General features: G+C 56.6%; 1 protein-coding gene across 2 annotated transcripts in view; it reads left to right on the top strand.

The window, feature by feature from the left end:
- The window catches only part of LOC116954923 (histone-lysine N-methyltransferase ASH1L), a 91,256-nt gene that overhangs the window by 35,661 nt on the left and 39,825 nt on the right, over window positions 1-15,770 (top strand). For both annotated transcript variants that reach the window (XM_032975736.2, XM_032975735.2), the window contains exons 3-4: window positions 3,573-7,601; window positions 7,979-8,171. In XM_032975736.2, coding sequence (XP_032831627.2) covers window positions 3,573-7,601; window positions 7,979-8,171 — 4,222 coding nt within the window. The remainder of the gene's footprint in view (window positions 1-3,572; window positions 7,602-7,978; window positions 8,172-15,770) is intronic.

The following is a 15,770-nucleotide window of genomic DNA, read 5'->3' as shown; positions in this document are numbered from 1 at the left end:
TCGTACATTACGATGCAGTATTCTAGCTGCGTTGCTCAAATCGTATCACGGGACGAAAAAACGATTCAACGGACAGCCGCGGGAGTCGCCACCCACCCTGGGTGCCCGTCTTCGACCGTTTAAGCCCTTGTTGTTTGTCTCGTGGGCTGCACCTTCGTACCATCGCAAGTGTTTGAAGAAGTGTCCGCGACGGGTTGGGAAACGGACTCCACAGACGGTGATGCGTCGCACGGGCCCCCCCCCCCCCCCCCCCCAACGTGGGGCGGAGACTGGGGATGACTGTGGGCCCTCAATGGGCCCACCGCGTGCTCCTCCAGGGGTGGGTGCGGCGGCACGTGATTGCCGGCTGGCGACAATGTTGAGAGCGAGTGGAGTGTAACCCTGTCACCCCAGGGGCACCCACTCTCTCTTCATCTCTCTCCATCTCTCTCCTTCCGCATTGTAGGTATGTTGAACTTCTTTTGCCACCTTACGTAGCCAACCGTGCTCATCGGAGGTGCGGGTAAAGGACAACAAACTAAACACAAAAAGCAGTACTAGAGGGATTCGCTTCTCAATCGAAATGATTTAAAAGTGCATGGCTCCAGTGGCTTCCTAATATCGGAAGGAAGAGCGTTCCAGACGGCCGCAGTAGTGCATCTGATTGCGCACAATGCAGTGACCATCTTTGTTCGATGGTTAGCCAAAAGACGTTGCGAGGATGCCGGAGTGTGCGTGAGGTTTATGCTTCTTGGCGAAATCAGCAATGCCTGCCTCCTAGGCATATCAACATTCACCACTCTCCCTCCGCCTCCCGCCCCCTGTAATGCAATGACACGATTCTGGGGATGCGTTTCGTTTCAAGAACAGCCAATTTACTTTTCGAATATTTGGCATTATTTTGCCGTGATTATCGTTAAAATGCCACTTTTGCACAAATATTAAATTGTCGTCATGCGTAGGCTTGAATCCCGCGTCTTTAACAAGCTATTTAAACGATGCGTCGTACAAAATGATACAGTATTTTAATTGTGTTGCTGGGAGTCGCATCCTAGGCGCTCGTCTACGAGGTTAAAGCCCTTGTATTTGTCTCGGTTGCATCTTCATTTCATCGCAAGTGTTTAAAAAAGTGTCCGCGACGGGTTGGGAAATGGACTTTGGACAGCGGTGGGACGCATGGACCCCCCCTCTTCCCCCCCCCCCCCCCATGGGGCACGACTGGGGATGACTGTGGGCCCCCTTAAAGACACCACAATTTGTTATTCGGACCGTGCTTCCCACGTACCTGTACAGCCCTGTTGTCGATTCGCTGCTGGGTGGCAGGAGGGCTCCGCACGCCGTTTGCCCACAATCCACCACGCTTGTCAGTGGGCGTGTTAATAATAGCGCCGTATATTTTTTTTTACATGTCGCAAAAAAAAGTCCGCTTTTGACTTTTTGCTAAAGGGGGGGGATGTTCTTATTTTTCCCACCCTGGTAGAAGGGGGGGGGATGGTGGCGATGATTGGGCCGATTCGATCCCTAACCAAAGGGAGTTGACTCGCAGCCGTTTCCCCCCGCGCCGTTCGTTGGGGCGTTCCACTCAGAATAATTGTTGCACTGCTCGTGGGACAATGTGCGGGGTCGGATCAATAGGAAATAAATAGCGAAGCGGTTTGTTTACTTGCCGAAATGAAATGGCGTTTAGCACATTGACCAATGGACGTCACGGATCGATGCATTACGGCGGCGTTTGTTTAAGCACGGCAAACCCCCAGCGATGCATTAAATGACTCGTCGATGCAGGTGATTTCATTTCAACAAGTAGGCAAACATTTCGTTTATGTTTTATTTGCCCCCTGTATATAACATGTGCCGAGTTGAATTATATTAACCCGGGTCCTGCCCTTTCGCGAGCGAGTCAGTGGCCAGCGAGCTCATTGAGCAGCACCGTCTCCCCTTGCACTACCCTGGAGGGTGGACTGAGACATTGTGATTGGACACATGCTCTCTGCTGCTGGGTGAAGGCTTCCCCATGCCGCCGCCATTCCTAACGTTCCTGCGATGCCACAATCTTAACCGGTTTCATCGCTCATCACACTGCCTCTGTGGATGTGGTCCCCTTATTCCGTCTCCAACTCTCGTCCGTCGGCCCTCATCCCTCCCTCCGAGTCACGTGACCTGCCCTGGCGCATTTTCCTTCTCTTAACTTTGAATATAATGTGTCTGCCGTGTGTTTGTTCTCTGCAAGGTGAGCCGCCCTTTCTGTTTCTTAGTGTGATTCTGAACATGTAGCCATCCACGCGCTTCTTTGCATCGCTTTGAAAGCTGAGACCCGAGTAAAAAATATTTCACCCAAGGCAGGGGCACGGTTGATGGAATGCGCTCACATTCGTTCTGTCTCGAGCAGGAGCCTTTGACCGAATCACCTGGAATGTGCCCGAGCCCGTCAGATGTTGGGAAGCCAGCGGGTTAGAGCTGGGATTGGTGCTGGCGCAAAAGCTTATTTTATTTAGTCGGTGTTGTGGGATATGAAGCGGATCCCATTAGTTTTTCTGGTCTCCTCCCACCTTAAACTTGCACGGTGAAGTATGGTGAAATATAGCTCACGGGTCCACAAGATGCGCGGAGGCCCTCATCCAGCATGGGATTTACAAAAGGGCCCGCAACATCTACACACGCGTACAAGAGCTCCCTGTCGACACGCTCCGTCATACGCGCCGCTATCGCGGCACGTGACCTTGTGGCTGCTCATAACGGGCGCTGGCCTCCAGCGGCATTATATATTCATTGCTGGTCTCCCTATCGGACGAATGAGTGGCAACCACACTCGGCGCTCGCTGGCCACGTCTGCACGTTCTCGCCGTGACCCGTGATGCCACTCGTGCATGGTTCCGCCCGTCTCGGACCCGCCGTTGATCGGCTTCAGCCGTGAGAGGTTGTCGCCTTGGTGCCGTGTGTCTTTGTGCCTCTCCGGAGGTCACAGTGAAACAAGGTGTACTCGTAAATGCGTGTCGGAGGAACCGTTAACTTACAGCTGCTCCGGGGCACAGGGTCACCTCTGTGTGTGGTTGTGAGTTTTTAGGGTTCTTTTCTTTTTATTTCCCATAAAATTTAGATGAAGGTGTTTTTTGGGGAATGACCAATTAAAAAAATGAGTCTTAATTTGAAAAAAAAAAAACTTGTTGCCAGTTTGTTTTTGTTTTGCCAAATGCTTGTGAATGGTGACTTCAGCGCGCACACCTGTGAATGGCGATGCTCGAAATTAAAGTGCAAATCGATGGTGCAACACGCATCGTGAGGATGACATGTCATGACGACATCTCATGGTGTCATTCAAAAAAGAGTAGGCCCGCGTGTACCAGTATCATGGTCCAAAAGTATGAGAAATCGCTACATTTGGAAGCCATATAGCAACGTCGTCCCTCTGCCGGCAGGCTAATGATGAATTGAAGTCCGGTGCTGGGTTCACCTCGTGCGTCACAGGGGGGGGGGCCCTGTAGCATGGCACCTCAAGATATGCTGCATGGGAGGCCTGGGATAAATATTAAGTGACAATGATGATGATGAAATGATCCGGCTCTCACCCACAACGTCCCGTTTTTGCCTTCTAGGGCCGCCCCAAAGTGTTCAAGCACTGCGAGCCAGAGCTGGAGGGAGCCCACGCAACGCAGGGGGAGCCGACGTTGGACGGCACCGGCGGCACCGGCGGCACCGGCGGCACCGGCAGCACCGGCTCCCCTGCCGGCGAGCCCTCGCGGGGGGCACGGAGAGAACCGCCGGGTTCCGCCGACCGTTGCTGGGGCCAGGACGACGCGCGTTTGGGGACCGACTGCCTCGGCGCGCTCGATGGAGCCGCGGCGCAGAACTGTGCACCCCAGATTCTGCCGCGGCCTGCGCTTGCCGGACGTGGACCCCGGGCAGCGACGTCATCTTCCAGAGCGGCCGCGAGGGCCTCGGCGTGCACCGAATTGAGCGGCAGTGGCGGCGATCAAGCCGACCGCAGGATCGCTGCCAAGATGGAGGTGCCGGGCGAGGAAGGAGCAACTGTCGCAGAGGCCCGACCGAGGCCTGGCGAGGCCCGTGCTGTGGCTAGCCGCTTCCGGAAAAACAAAGTGGCGTACCTGTCATCGGCGTCCGAAGATAGCCAGGAGGAGGAGGAGGAGGAGACCGCGTCTTCCGGCGTCTCGCGTGCCGCCGTTACCGCCGCCGCCGCCGCATCGACAGACAAAGCGCGAAAACCCGGCGGCGCCCAGGCCCTGCCCACCGGCAAGCGGGACGTCCCGTCCGGGTGCCTTGGTGGCCCCGCAGAGGAGCGGTGCGGCGGGCTGCCGGCGAGGCCTGCCACGGCCGACTGTGCTGCGTCGGCGCTTCACCACACGGAGGACTTGGCCGCGGCGCTGCAGCCCACGCTGCAGAGTTGCGACAGCTGCAATGACGGCGAGCCGCGCGTGCCGAGCCTACCGCCGGAGCTCCGGGAGCACCGCGGGTCGAGGCACGGCTCTCCCGAGCCTCCCCGGCTTGTGCGGGAGGGCTCCTTCGAGGACGGCAAAGTGGAGGTTTTGGCCGACGCGCCCGGCTGCGACGCGGGGCCTCGGCGGACTGGCGATGTTTGCGCAAAGGCCGCGGCGAGGACGAAAAACGTGAAGAGGAAGGCGGCGCACAGCCACAGGCCGAGTTCCATCATCGGGGGCCAGAGCCGGGCCCCGAAGATGCCGACGCTGCAGCCGGAGCTGGTGGTGCGCAGGAAGAAGGGGGGCGGGCGCCAGGCAAAAGAGAAGGCAGGGGCCGAGAGGCACGAGCTTGATGCCGAGTCGTGGATGGTGTATCAGAGCCGCTCCAACAAGGGCGCCGGCCACCTCAAGAAGCTGAACAAGTTCGGGCTCCCGCTGAACAACACGGAGCAGAGGCCCGTGTCGCTCATCGCGCAGGCGGCCGTGTCGCCCAAGTTCAAGGAGTTTGGGCACCGGCCAATGCCGCCGCCTGGGATAACGGGGCGGCCGCCGCTGTCCCTGTCGCCTCCGGCTCTGCCAATGGGCGGCGGATTCCTTAAGCGGCCCGTGATGTTCGCCGCTCACGGCGCCGACGCCGCCGACTTGAACAAGCCCAAGAGGGGGCGGCCTCGGTCGAAACCCTCTCTGCAGAAGGACAAGCCGCTGATGGCGCTCGTTCCGCCGCTCGCCGCCGCCAAACCAGCAGCGGCGGTGCCGCCCCCGATAAAGCGCGCGATGCTCGGCATGTTCCACCAGCACGGCGGCGGAGGCGGCCTCGGCTCGCTGGTCTGCCTGGACGAGGGCAGGCGGGGGAGAGGCAGGCCGAGGAAAATGGAGATGGGCATGGGTGGCGTCATGCGTCCGTCGCCCATGCTCTCCGCGGTTCGCGTGGGCGGCCATCTCGGTACCGCCGTCTTTGGGCGCCAGGAGCTGAAGGAGGGCGGCGCAGCGGCCGGCATCGACGGCGCCGGCGGCCTCGAGATGGACGGCAAACGGTTTAAACGGTACAAGGAGGACAACGACGTCTCGCCCACCGACATCGCGCACCACGCAGAGTTGCAGGCCAAGAAGGACCGGCCAATGGTCGGCAAGGTACTGGACAAAAAATTGATCAAGAAGATCAACAAGATGAGGACACTGAAGCGAAAGAAGATCCTGAAGCAGATTCTGACGCCGGGAAACGCGATTCGGGAAAAGCCTCAACCGAGGGTGGCTGGGCCCGTTTCCACCATCGCAGCGGCGCTCGGCTCTCGGCTCAAGCAGCAGATCAACGTGAGCAAGCGTGGCACGATATACATTGGCAAGAAGAGAGGCCGCAAGCCAAAGGCCACGTCCGATGGCTGCCCAGTCTCCAGTCGGGGCAACGCCCTCTTCGGCAGCGGCAGTGATTATGGCGCCAGTTTCAACCCGCTGAGGAGCCAGCAGCAGCACCTGCAACATCAGCATCTGCAGCACCAGCAGCACCTGCAGCACCTTCATCACCTGCAGCACCAGCAGCACCAGCAGCACCAGCAGCAGCAGCACCAACAGCACCGCGCCGGCGCACTGTCGCCGGCTGTGTCGCATCCGGGGCCTTCCTCGACACCGCAGCCGTCGCCCGCGCGCACGCACTTCTCCAGCTTTAGCGGCAACCAGAGCCCACCGAGCAGCGACGCCGGCAGCTTTGTGGAGCCCACGCTGGCGCCGCCGCCCACTCCCCTGCAGCGCCGCTTCGTTCCCACCAAGGCGGCGCGCAAGTCCGTGCGGCCGCCGTCGCCGCCCAACTCTCCGTGCTGCCGCGCGCTCCCGGATGCCGCGATGATCCTGAAGGAGGCGACGCCGTCTCCCGCCAGCGAGTCGCACAGCGACGAGACGGTGCCCAGCGACAGCGGCATCGGCACCGACAACAACAGCACGTCGGACCGCGGCGAGAAGGCCTGCGAGGGGCTGCGGCGCCGGCGGCAGCATTTCACGGGCGACGCGGCCTCGGCGGACGACATCTCCGCTTCGGCTGTGGTGGCGGCCGCCGAGCAGCAGGCGCTGAAAGCGTGCGCTGGCATTGCGGTGGCCGGCGCCACCGGCGCCGGCGGCCCGGGTGTCATGGGCACCGGGAAAGAGAAGAAGGCCCACCGGGGCAAGCGGCGGCACCGCGGCCTGATGGGCGACCTGCTGCTGTACGAGAAGCTGAAGAAGCAGAAGCGCAAGCGCAAGAAGAAGTACCTGCAGATGCACGCGGCGCGGCAGGACCCTGGGTACCTGTCGGCGCTGGAGGACGCCGTGCGTTGCCTGGCAGAGCTGCGCCTCACGCAGCGCGGGCCTCGCTACATCCCGCGCGACGTGCTGCCCTCCATCTTCCGTGTCAACTTCAGCCACTTTTACGCGCTGGCGCCGCCCTTCGCCTTCGACCCGTTGCACTACATCAGGCGGGCGCCGCCCGACCCGCGCGCCCTGGGCATGCGGCGGCGGGGGAGGCCCCCCAAGCCGCCCGACGGCTGCTCGCCATCGCCCGACGTGGTGGCGCCGCCTCCGCCCTTCCTGCCTGGCGTGGGCTACCCGCTGGCGACGGGTCGCTACTTCGACTCGTTCGGCCTGCCTTACATTTCGTCGCCGCCGCCCCCACCTCCGCCCGTCACGACGAGCAGCCTGAGCCTGGGCTACTACGGGCAGTACCCGCCGCCCCTCTACCCGCCGCCCCCCATGCCGCCGCCGCCACCCGGGGCCCTGGCCAGTCGCCTGAGCCCGTTCGACTTCCGACTGGGGGCTCCGCTGGCACTGCTCAACGGCCCGCCGCCGCCGCTGCCACCGCCGCCGGCGTGCTTCCGCAGCAAGAGGGCACGGCTGGTGAGCGGGCGGCACGGGAGCAAGCTACGGCGGCGCGAGCGTGAGGCCTCCGAGCGCAGCTCTCCGGACACGTCGCCCGGTCCCCGCGCGCAGTTCCACGTGCAGGACGGGCGCTTCTCGGACGATGAGGAGGAGGATGAGGAGGAGGAGGAGGAGGAAGAAGAGGAGGAAGAGGAAGAAGAGGAAGAAGAGGAGGAGGATGATGAGGAGGAGGAAGAAGAAGAGGAGGAGGAAGAAGAAGAAGAAGAGGAGGATGAGGGGAGGAGTGAGCATCGTGGACGGGAGGGAAGGGTGATGGCTGGGCGCTCGGCGTCTGTTTCTCGGTTGCAGGTGGGTCCTCGTGATGATGGTGCAGTCGAGGGAATTGTCTCTTGAGCTCCCGCGTTAATTCTTTAACTTTGTAACCTATAAGTGGCCAAACATACTGAGCTGAATAGCTCTCCGATTGTGCTTTTGGGTTGTTACCGCACGTCTCGCTCCACTTGCTGGGAGCTTCTTCTTTAGGAACAATTCATAAAGGAGCTCCCAGCACGTGGAGTGAAACGTCGGACATCGTTGCCAAACAACAATAAAAGCCGAAAACACAAATCCGGGTTCTGTAGCACGACCGCGAAAACGGTGGAAGTGCATTCCCGTCGTTTATTACTCTTGCTACATCCACAGTGATCACTGAGCTCCAGAACATCCGCTTGTTATTTATCTTGCAGCCAAGACCGTACGACGCGATCAACGAGTCGATTGACGCGTGCGTGCGGAGGTACTCGCAGCCCGGCTCCGCCAACGCCTTCCCGTGGCGGTCCCGTGACTGCGGCAGCGGTGGCGCCGGCTACCGCCGAGGCTCGCTCGACGAGAGGGCCCGGGGCCGCCCGCCTGCCGACATGACATCCCCAGCCTTCATGGGTGAGTCGCGTAGCGGCGTCGGCTCTCTCTGTCGACGTCCGGCGCCATCCGCTTTTGAGAGGGTTGGCGCGGGCCCGTGGTGCTGTGGTGGCGAGATGCTAACTGCCTAGCCTGGTATACAGGAGGTCGTGGGTTTGATACTGACCCTGACATCTGTCTTTCCCCGTAATCACGTATATTTTTCTGTTGGGCCTCCGATTTTTCCCTTCACATTTAGAGTCAACATGCGTTTCGAGTATTTTGCCGCTATAAATTTCCCCATGATAATGAACCGCTTCGTTGGGCTATCATTCGTGGCCAGGTGGCTTCTGGAAAAGTTGGGCCTTACCTTGTAAAATAGAAAGTTTATATATTCTTAGCTCTTTCGGTAAAGTCACGTTGAAGGGAAACAATAAAATAATAAAATATATATAAAACAATAAAAATTCTCACAATGAAATAATAAAATATATATAAAACAATAAAAATTCTCACACGTGACTTTACCGAAAGAGCTAAGAATATGAATTACTACAATCACGAAAGCTTTAAATCAGAAATAGTTTAGTTTTAGCCTATCCTCTTCCCCCTGACGCCCCGTCGGACTCGTCCACCTGCCAACGCCACTCGTCGATCTAATTTAAAATTTGACCTCCCGGCGATTCGGTCATTTGTCACTAATCCGATGGTCACGATTCTATTAAAAAGCTCGAATCACCTTTGCCCTGCGTCCACCCATTCTACGACGGTGACCACCTCCGGGAGAGTTGCGTTGCTCCGGCTCTCTCCTCCTCCGCTCGTTATGAAAAAAAATGTAATCGAATTAAAGGGGCAGCCCTCTATTTGCGCATGCCGAGCACCAGGTAGCACCAGGTAGCACCTTGAGGAGCTCGCCAGTGGCTGCCTGTGCCCAACAGGGTTTTAATGTAAGTCTTCAGCAGCACACCCGATAGCAACAATCGAAACATTGGGGAAGGGTAAGAATGCTTTTTTTGTTGTCTCGTGCTATGATGAGGGTTTGTGTTTTTCAACCACGACCAGAGGCAGCTGGATATGTTATCTCTACCCCGATCTGACCCCAACCCCCCTTCCCCCCCCCCCCACGTATAATACAAGTACTGTCAGTAAGCGAGGCCCTCGGGAAGGTATTATAATTTGAAACCCAAGTAACATAGGTCATAGGCATTAAGGGAGGTGCCTTCCATCACACGCGTTTACTCGACAGTCGATTTTGCGGGGTTTTTTTCGGTCACCCTTGTTGACGTACTTCCTCGCTCGAACTCCGTCCCGGCGCGTCCACTCTGCCAGGATACCTTGAACCCAAACAACATTTCTGTCATGCGGTAATCCCGCCCCGCGCAAACCTTGAAAGGTGCCGAGGCACATGAGCTTCACTGCAAAGCCTCCCTCGCCGGAAGTGCACTACTCCTACGTCGCACAGGGCGGTGTGACGGCAGCCTTGCGGTTGGCGACCCTTTAAAAGAAACCACTCCAAGCTGCCCTAAAATATGTTGCACACATCATTGATGCTTGAGCTTTTTTTCGCGTTTTATTTTCTTCCCCCACAGCATTTAACTATCTTAAGGTTTGCACACCTACAACTAGATCACTGTAGGAATGCGCCCAATCTCGTCTGATCACGGAAGCTAAAAAAGCAGGGCTGAGCCCAGCGAGTGCTCGACTGGGCAACCGCCGCACACAAAACAGGTGTTATAGGCTACTGCTGCTTTGTTGTCGGCAGCACCAGGGCAGTGCGACGTGACCCATTGCTGTACTGTACTTCTATGCTCCTTCCCTTCACCAACGCACCTCCACTGACCACCGCGGTGAAGTTGTGCTCCAGTAACCTCCCGTGACTTGATGCCGCCATGGGAAGGCCCTCGCCCAACAGTCGATTGACAAAGGACTGCACGCGCGCGCATTGTTAATTCGTTTTCCATAGGACACAACGGTTAACTTTGAACGTTCATCTCGGCGATACGTTCAAAGCGTCCGCTACACTTGGGGCTGAGATTAAACATTCCTCTATAATAATCCCCCGTTGGAAGCAAGGGGCCAGGAAGGTGACTCACCTTTAAGGCCCCCCAGGCTTTTGCTTCAGGTGTCAAGGTTACTTCACTCTACCCCCCCCCCCCCCCTTTCCTCCCACATTGGCCTCCACCACCCATCCCTCTCCACACCAACACAATGATCGTCCTTGCTGTGACACGCACAGATTGTTGGGGCGAGAAGCTGCAACAGCACATGAGGGAATGGTGTGGCCAGTGCCAAATGATGCTATTTGCATACCGCATCAGCCGCCCATTTCAGGCTGAGTCGATCTAGGGGAAGGCCATATATCCACCACTAATGTTGACCATTTTGCACAAGTTGAACCGAGGTTGCCGGCTTCCAAGCACAGTGCGCTGACCGCTGCACTACCGCTCCCCCCTCACCCCACGTGCCAATTCCCACACATGCCTCAAAGGTGTGGACAAGGAAGGGCGATTAAAGGAACATTCTTGAGCTGCCCAAGTAGACGAGGTGCTCTTAGGTGGGGGGGTGAGGGCGGGTGCCTAATCTCGCTTGGAATGCGGCCATAGCAGCGCTTGTCCAAACCCGCAAGTGGCCATCAGCACTTAGGGTGATGGAATCGGTCATCGGTCTGTCAAAAATATTTTTCAGAATCGATCGTTGGTCTCAAAGGTCCATGGATTTGATCGTCAAATCGGGTTCAGCATTCGTAACGATCGACCGATCGGCGTGCACGCACGCGCGAATGTTCAAACCGCGCAGCGCGTTTCAATGTGATTGGTCAAGCGGTAGCCTTCGTGCGGGGGCACCAGTGGCACCAGGCTCATTAGGCACCACGTGCTACTTTTCCACAGACCAACGGGACTTTTATTTTGCGATTATTGACAAAAGGCAAAACAAAAAACTAAATGAACGTGCCCCAGTGAGCACCATCCACTCTGTCCGATGGCTCCGAGTGACTTGATTAGCAAACGATGATAACGTCCGTTCTCTTATCAATCCACTGCTGGATGAATGCCTCCTTATGCCATATCGGTCTTGAGGGTTGGTTAACCGTGTTTCCACACGCTCGTCAGTGCAGAACGTTGAATTTGCGGGGGGGGGGTGGGGGAGATCGAAGGAGCGGTTCGCATATCACTCGCCTCTGTTAGACGTGGCCGGGCATCGAGGTTTAAGTGCATTGCTCTAACCACTGCACCGCCACTCGCACAACCCTATTATTGCAACGTCTAAAGTGCCAATTTAGATTGCGAAACGTTAAAACCTCGAGTACGTTTGGGTACGAAGGCCATTCCGCATTCCTTCGTTACGTTGTTGCAGTTAAGAGAGCCTGGTGATGGGCCGCGTGATACCATTGGGGTGCCGGTAACTACTGAGGTCAGGAAAAAACTAGACAAGACCAGTCGGTCGGTCAACGGTGGTGTTTGTCTCGCTTATCGTTTGACCCCCCCTCCCCCCCCCCCCCCAGTTGCCGAAGCATATGTCACTATTTCACTTTGGAGAGCATTTCCTCCCCAGCCGAGGCCACCGCACAACCCTACCCCTTTCTCACCAACGCCAGATTCCCCCCCCGCCGCCGCCGCCGCCGCCGCCCCCGTGCTCGTTGTTGGCGATCAGCGAGGCCCAACCGCTCGCACCTTCCCAACCGCCGCTTCCTCCTGGGTGGCTCGCGAGGGTCACGAGGTCGCGGGCCTGCAGCCGTTAACGCAGCGAGACCCTTTGAACCCGGATATCCCTGCAGCTTGCCGCCGGGAGATTTGTTGCGTCTGGGTGCTCCACCCCCCCCTCCCCCCCTACATACAGCCTTTGCGTGCTGGCTGCCATCCCAGGCCAGCCACCGCCGAAGAGGAGACGTGCGGCTTCCAAGTGATATCAGTTCTGCGCCGTGCACCGTCACTGGACTCCCTGTAAAAAAAAAAAATTAGCACTATCCGCCGATATAAGGGAACTCCCTTGCCTCTTTGCAAGTGTCAGAGCCCCCCGGGCAGAAGCAAAAGCACCTCCGTGGGGTCCCGTCGCCGGCCCTCAGGCCATCTGTGCGAGATCAGTCTTTATCCTCTGCCCGGAGTAGCGCAGTAATGGATTAGTCGTTTTGTTTGGGCGTTCACTCGGATGTGCGTCCGAGGCCTTTGCGCCGCCTTCCCCGGTCAAGAGGAGCTGTGACCGTCCTTGGTCCACATGCGAAGACCACCTCGCATGTGTCAGCCTCGACACCTCCCTCCTGCCGGCGGTGTGTTGTCGACGATTGTGATCCACGGCGCGCGGAGTGGTTCCGTTGGGTCGCTCTTCTCGGCCGGCCATTCGGGGGCCGTGCAAGATTTTATAGACTTGTGCCAGGCACCGTTTTTTTTTTTTGCAGTCGACATTTGCTCCCGTTGGGCGGTTGCTGTTTCTCATCTTGCACGACTCCGCTTCCACTCCAGCAGCCAAGGCTTTCTCTCGAATCGTCCAGGAAAAAGCTAGCTCGGTGGGAGGTCCGCTGATTCTTCTCTACTGCTCTCGTGGTCTGGACCACCCTTAACCCAGACATCTGTCCTGTCGACTGCCCCCCCCCCCGTTCAAGTCCAGGCTCCTGAGCTTCATTTTTTCCCTTTACCCATGGCCGACTGCCTCTCTCTTTATATATAAATAAATTAAAGCTCATGTTTTGCGTAGAGCGTGTTGAAATGCAGTCGATCTAGTCACTATAAATATCCACCTTACAGTGTGTACAAAAGGTGTGTTCTTGTAATAAAGAGGCCTATTAAAGTGGCTTCAGCAGTCATTTTAATAGTCCTGTGACATGTTTGCAAAACTGTTCTCCAACACAAAGTGATGCACTGCCCACTGTCCGAGTGGAAATTTGTTATTGTTACAACGCGCTAAGACGTTGTTATTCACTCATTTTCAGAGGAGGGGGGCACTTTCGCCGATAAAATATCAGTGTGAGCGCCACCACATTTGAAAACCATTGAGGTTTGACAGCACGTTGATGATGGTGGTCGTTTTCACGATTTCTATATTGTCAGGGGCCGCACTAACGGCCACCAGGGGGCCGCACTAGCGGCCACCAGGGGTCCGCCAGTGGCCCCGCGGGCCTTGCAATGAAGAACACCGCGCCAAGAGAACACTTTGAATGCAATTGAGCCTAAAGTAGGCGCTCGCTTAACAGCGAAAGTATCGTTTTAATGCGGTGAAAAATCGTCGTGGAAAACGTTCTTCGCCACTTTTACTGTGGTCTAAAAAAACTCCCTGCAAGCTCTTCGGAGAAACGACGAGGCCAGCAGCAGCCGTGCTTTGTGCATCGTTGGCGGGGCGCTGTGCCGAAGTTGTGGCCGCCAATTGGCCAGCCGGCATGCAGTTCCACCGTACCAGGCATAAACCGCCCCCCCCTCCTCCCTCCCTCCGGGACAAAACTCTCGGCTGCTTCACCAGATTTTGGCGGTGAGCACAATCGTGATATGATGAGCCTCTGCAAATAGAATGTCCACGCGTGGGTACACCCCATTTCTTAATCCACTGCTGGATGAAGGCCCCCCCTCCCCATGCCGTGCTAGTGGTAGTGGGGGTAACTTGACCGTGCTTCATCGTTCTCGTCGGTGCGGATTGGTGAAGGCAGGCCAATGGACCGGTTCAGATAAATCTCGGCACCAATGTTCGCCGTGGCTGGCAATTGAACTCGGGCTGCCAGGTTGATAGCGCGGTGCGCTAACCAATGTTCCACTACTCCCAACAATCCTAGTAATAAGCAGCCAGCAGGTAAGCGGTTTGTTTTAAGGTCCGATTGCAACAACAGTTCATCCATTGACCAAAGGAGCATAAAAGCACAGTACAGTCCAACAATATGGGTTTTTTTTCCCCCCACCCACACTCACTGCTGCCCACAACATAGCGCAAACCCCACCGCCGCTGCCTTTGACCTGGCGTGCATGACGGTCGCTCTTTGTCCCATTATCCAGACTCAAAACTCCTGCTTAGCTTCTGAGATCTACAAAGGGAATAAGGGGGAGCAAGGCGAATCACCGCCGCGCGTGTGAGAGTCTCAATCTGGCACAGAGAGAGAGAGAGAAAAAAAGAATGTGTGGCATTTGGCAGATGGCATTAATGGAGGAAGGGCAGTGTTTGTTTAGAGTTTGGTTCATTGACTTTGTCCACGGGGAGAAGCAGAGAGAGAGGAGGGACACGGAGAGCGAGATGAGGGCCAACCCCCCTCGGTGGACTGGACTGACCGGCAAGGCAGCATTTGTTCTTTTGTGTGGGTGGCAGCAGCATCAACACACGCTCAAAGACAAAGATCCCCCGTATAGCCTTCGGTGACTTTTCGGGCAAGTGCTGTTAGCAAGCACCTATGAAGATCCGGCACAGCGCATTCAGGGGTGGGTGGCCAGCACCCACGCCCGGCCGCCTTTGTCTCCCGAGTGGTGATCTATGCACACCACATCAAGTACTCATTTGAGGCTGAGTCGACCTAGGGGAGGCCCAGGACTGGTTCAGATAATCGTCACCGGTGTTGGTGGCCGCGAGCGAGAATCGAACTGATCGCTGGGTTCATAGCGCAGTGTGCTAACTACACTACAGCCCCCCACTACTGCACGTACACACACATGCATACACACAGATGCATAAGCATACGTACATGAGAAGAACAAAAACAGCCGCCATTCTCCTCTTAGTGGCGGCGACGTCTCCACAGCGCTTGTGCCAGGCTAGGTGCACTTTTTAGGCAATTGGATGTGATGAAGGCTCCCTGACAGGAGGTCACGGGACAGACCCAGGTGTTATGGGTTGACTGATGTAGATGAAATACTAACGGATGCACCTCGTCCGCCGACCTGGTTAACACCGAGGGAGGGGGGTGGGTGATCGACGTAAATGTATAAACCATCAGAATTCTAACTCCGGTGTTCCTCGCAGCAGCAGCGGCTTGTTGGCTGGCCATCGAACAAAGACGGTCACCGCTTCGCGCGCTTTTAAATGTTCTTCTGCGGCCATCTAGTAATGCTCTTCCGATATTAGGAATCCACTGGAGCTTTGCAGCTTTTAAATAATCTACATTGACGAACTAATTTCTTTAGAACTGCTTTTTGTGTGTTAGTTTGTCATTCCCCTGCACCTCCGATTAACACGGTTGGCTACGTATGGTGCTAAAGGACTTGACCATACATACGTGCAGCAGTAAATATTAATGTCAGCACACACACAAAACACAAGTGCCCCAGTATAGCCTACACAGTGTTAAAGTTTACGTTGTTTAATCAGTTGAGACACCAGGGTAAGTAACCTGGACCACCAAGAGTTACTAAGGCGTGAAAACCAAATAAAGTTAACGGCAATGAAAGGCAACACAAATCTCAATATAACAACAACTTTGTCACGAGAAATAGAAAGTATTGCACGAACATAAATCGCTCCTTAAATAACAAAGTCCCCTCCCCCCTCCTGTCGCGCAAGTCAAGGCAAGTTCTGTTGGGGAGCAGCTGTCGGAACCTGCAATGGCGCAGGAGGAGGTCGTGTGACCGGTATCGCAACTAGCTGCCCTTTGTCTACCCTGTCCTGAAGCTTTCACACGGGCGCAACCATTTTCTGGCTCGGTCAACCTAGAGGAGGCCCAGGACCAATGCTAAATAT

This window comes from Petromyzon marinus, chromosome 57 (genome assembly GCF_048934315.1).
Source record: "Petromyzon marinus isolate PM22_M1 ecotype Great Lakes invasive population chromosome 57, UKy_Petmar_22M1.pri1.0, whole genome shotgun sequence".
In the NCBI taxonomy this organism is placed as follows: Eukaryota; Metazoa; Chordata; class Hyperoartia; order Petromyzontiformes; family Petromyzontidae; genus Petromyzon; species Petromyzon marinus.
Note: the sequence above shows the minus strand (reverse complement) of the source record. Positions and strands in the feature narration are given on the sequence as shown.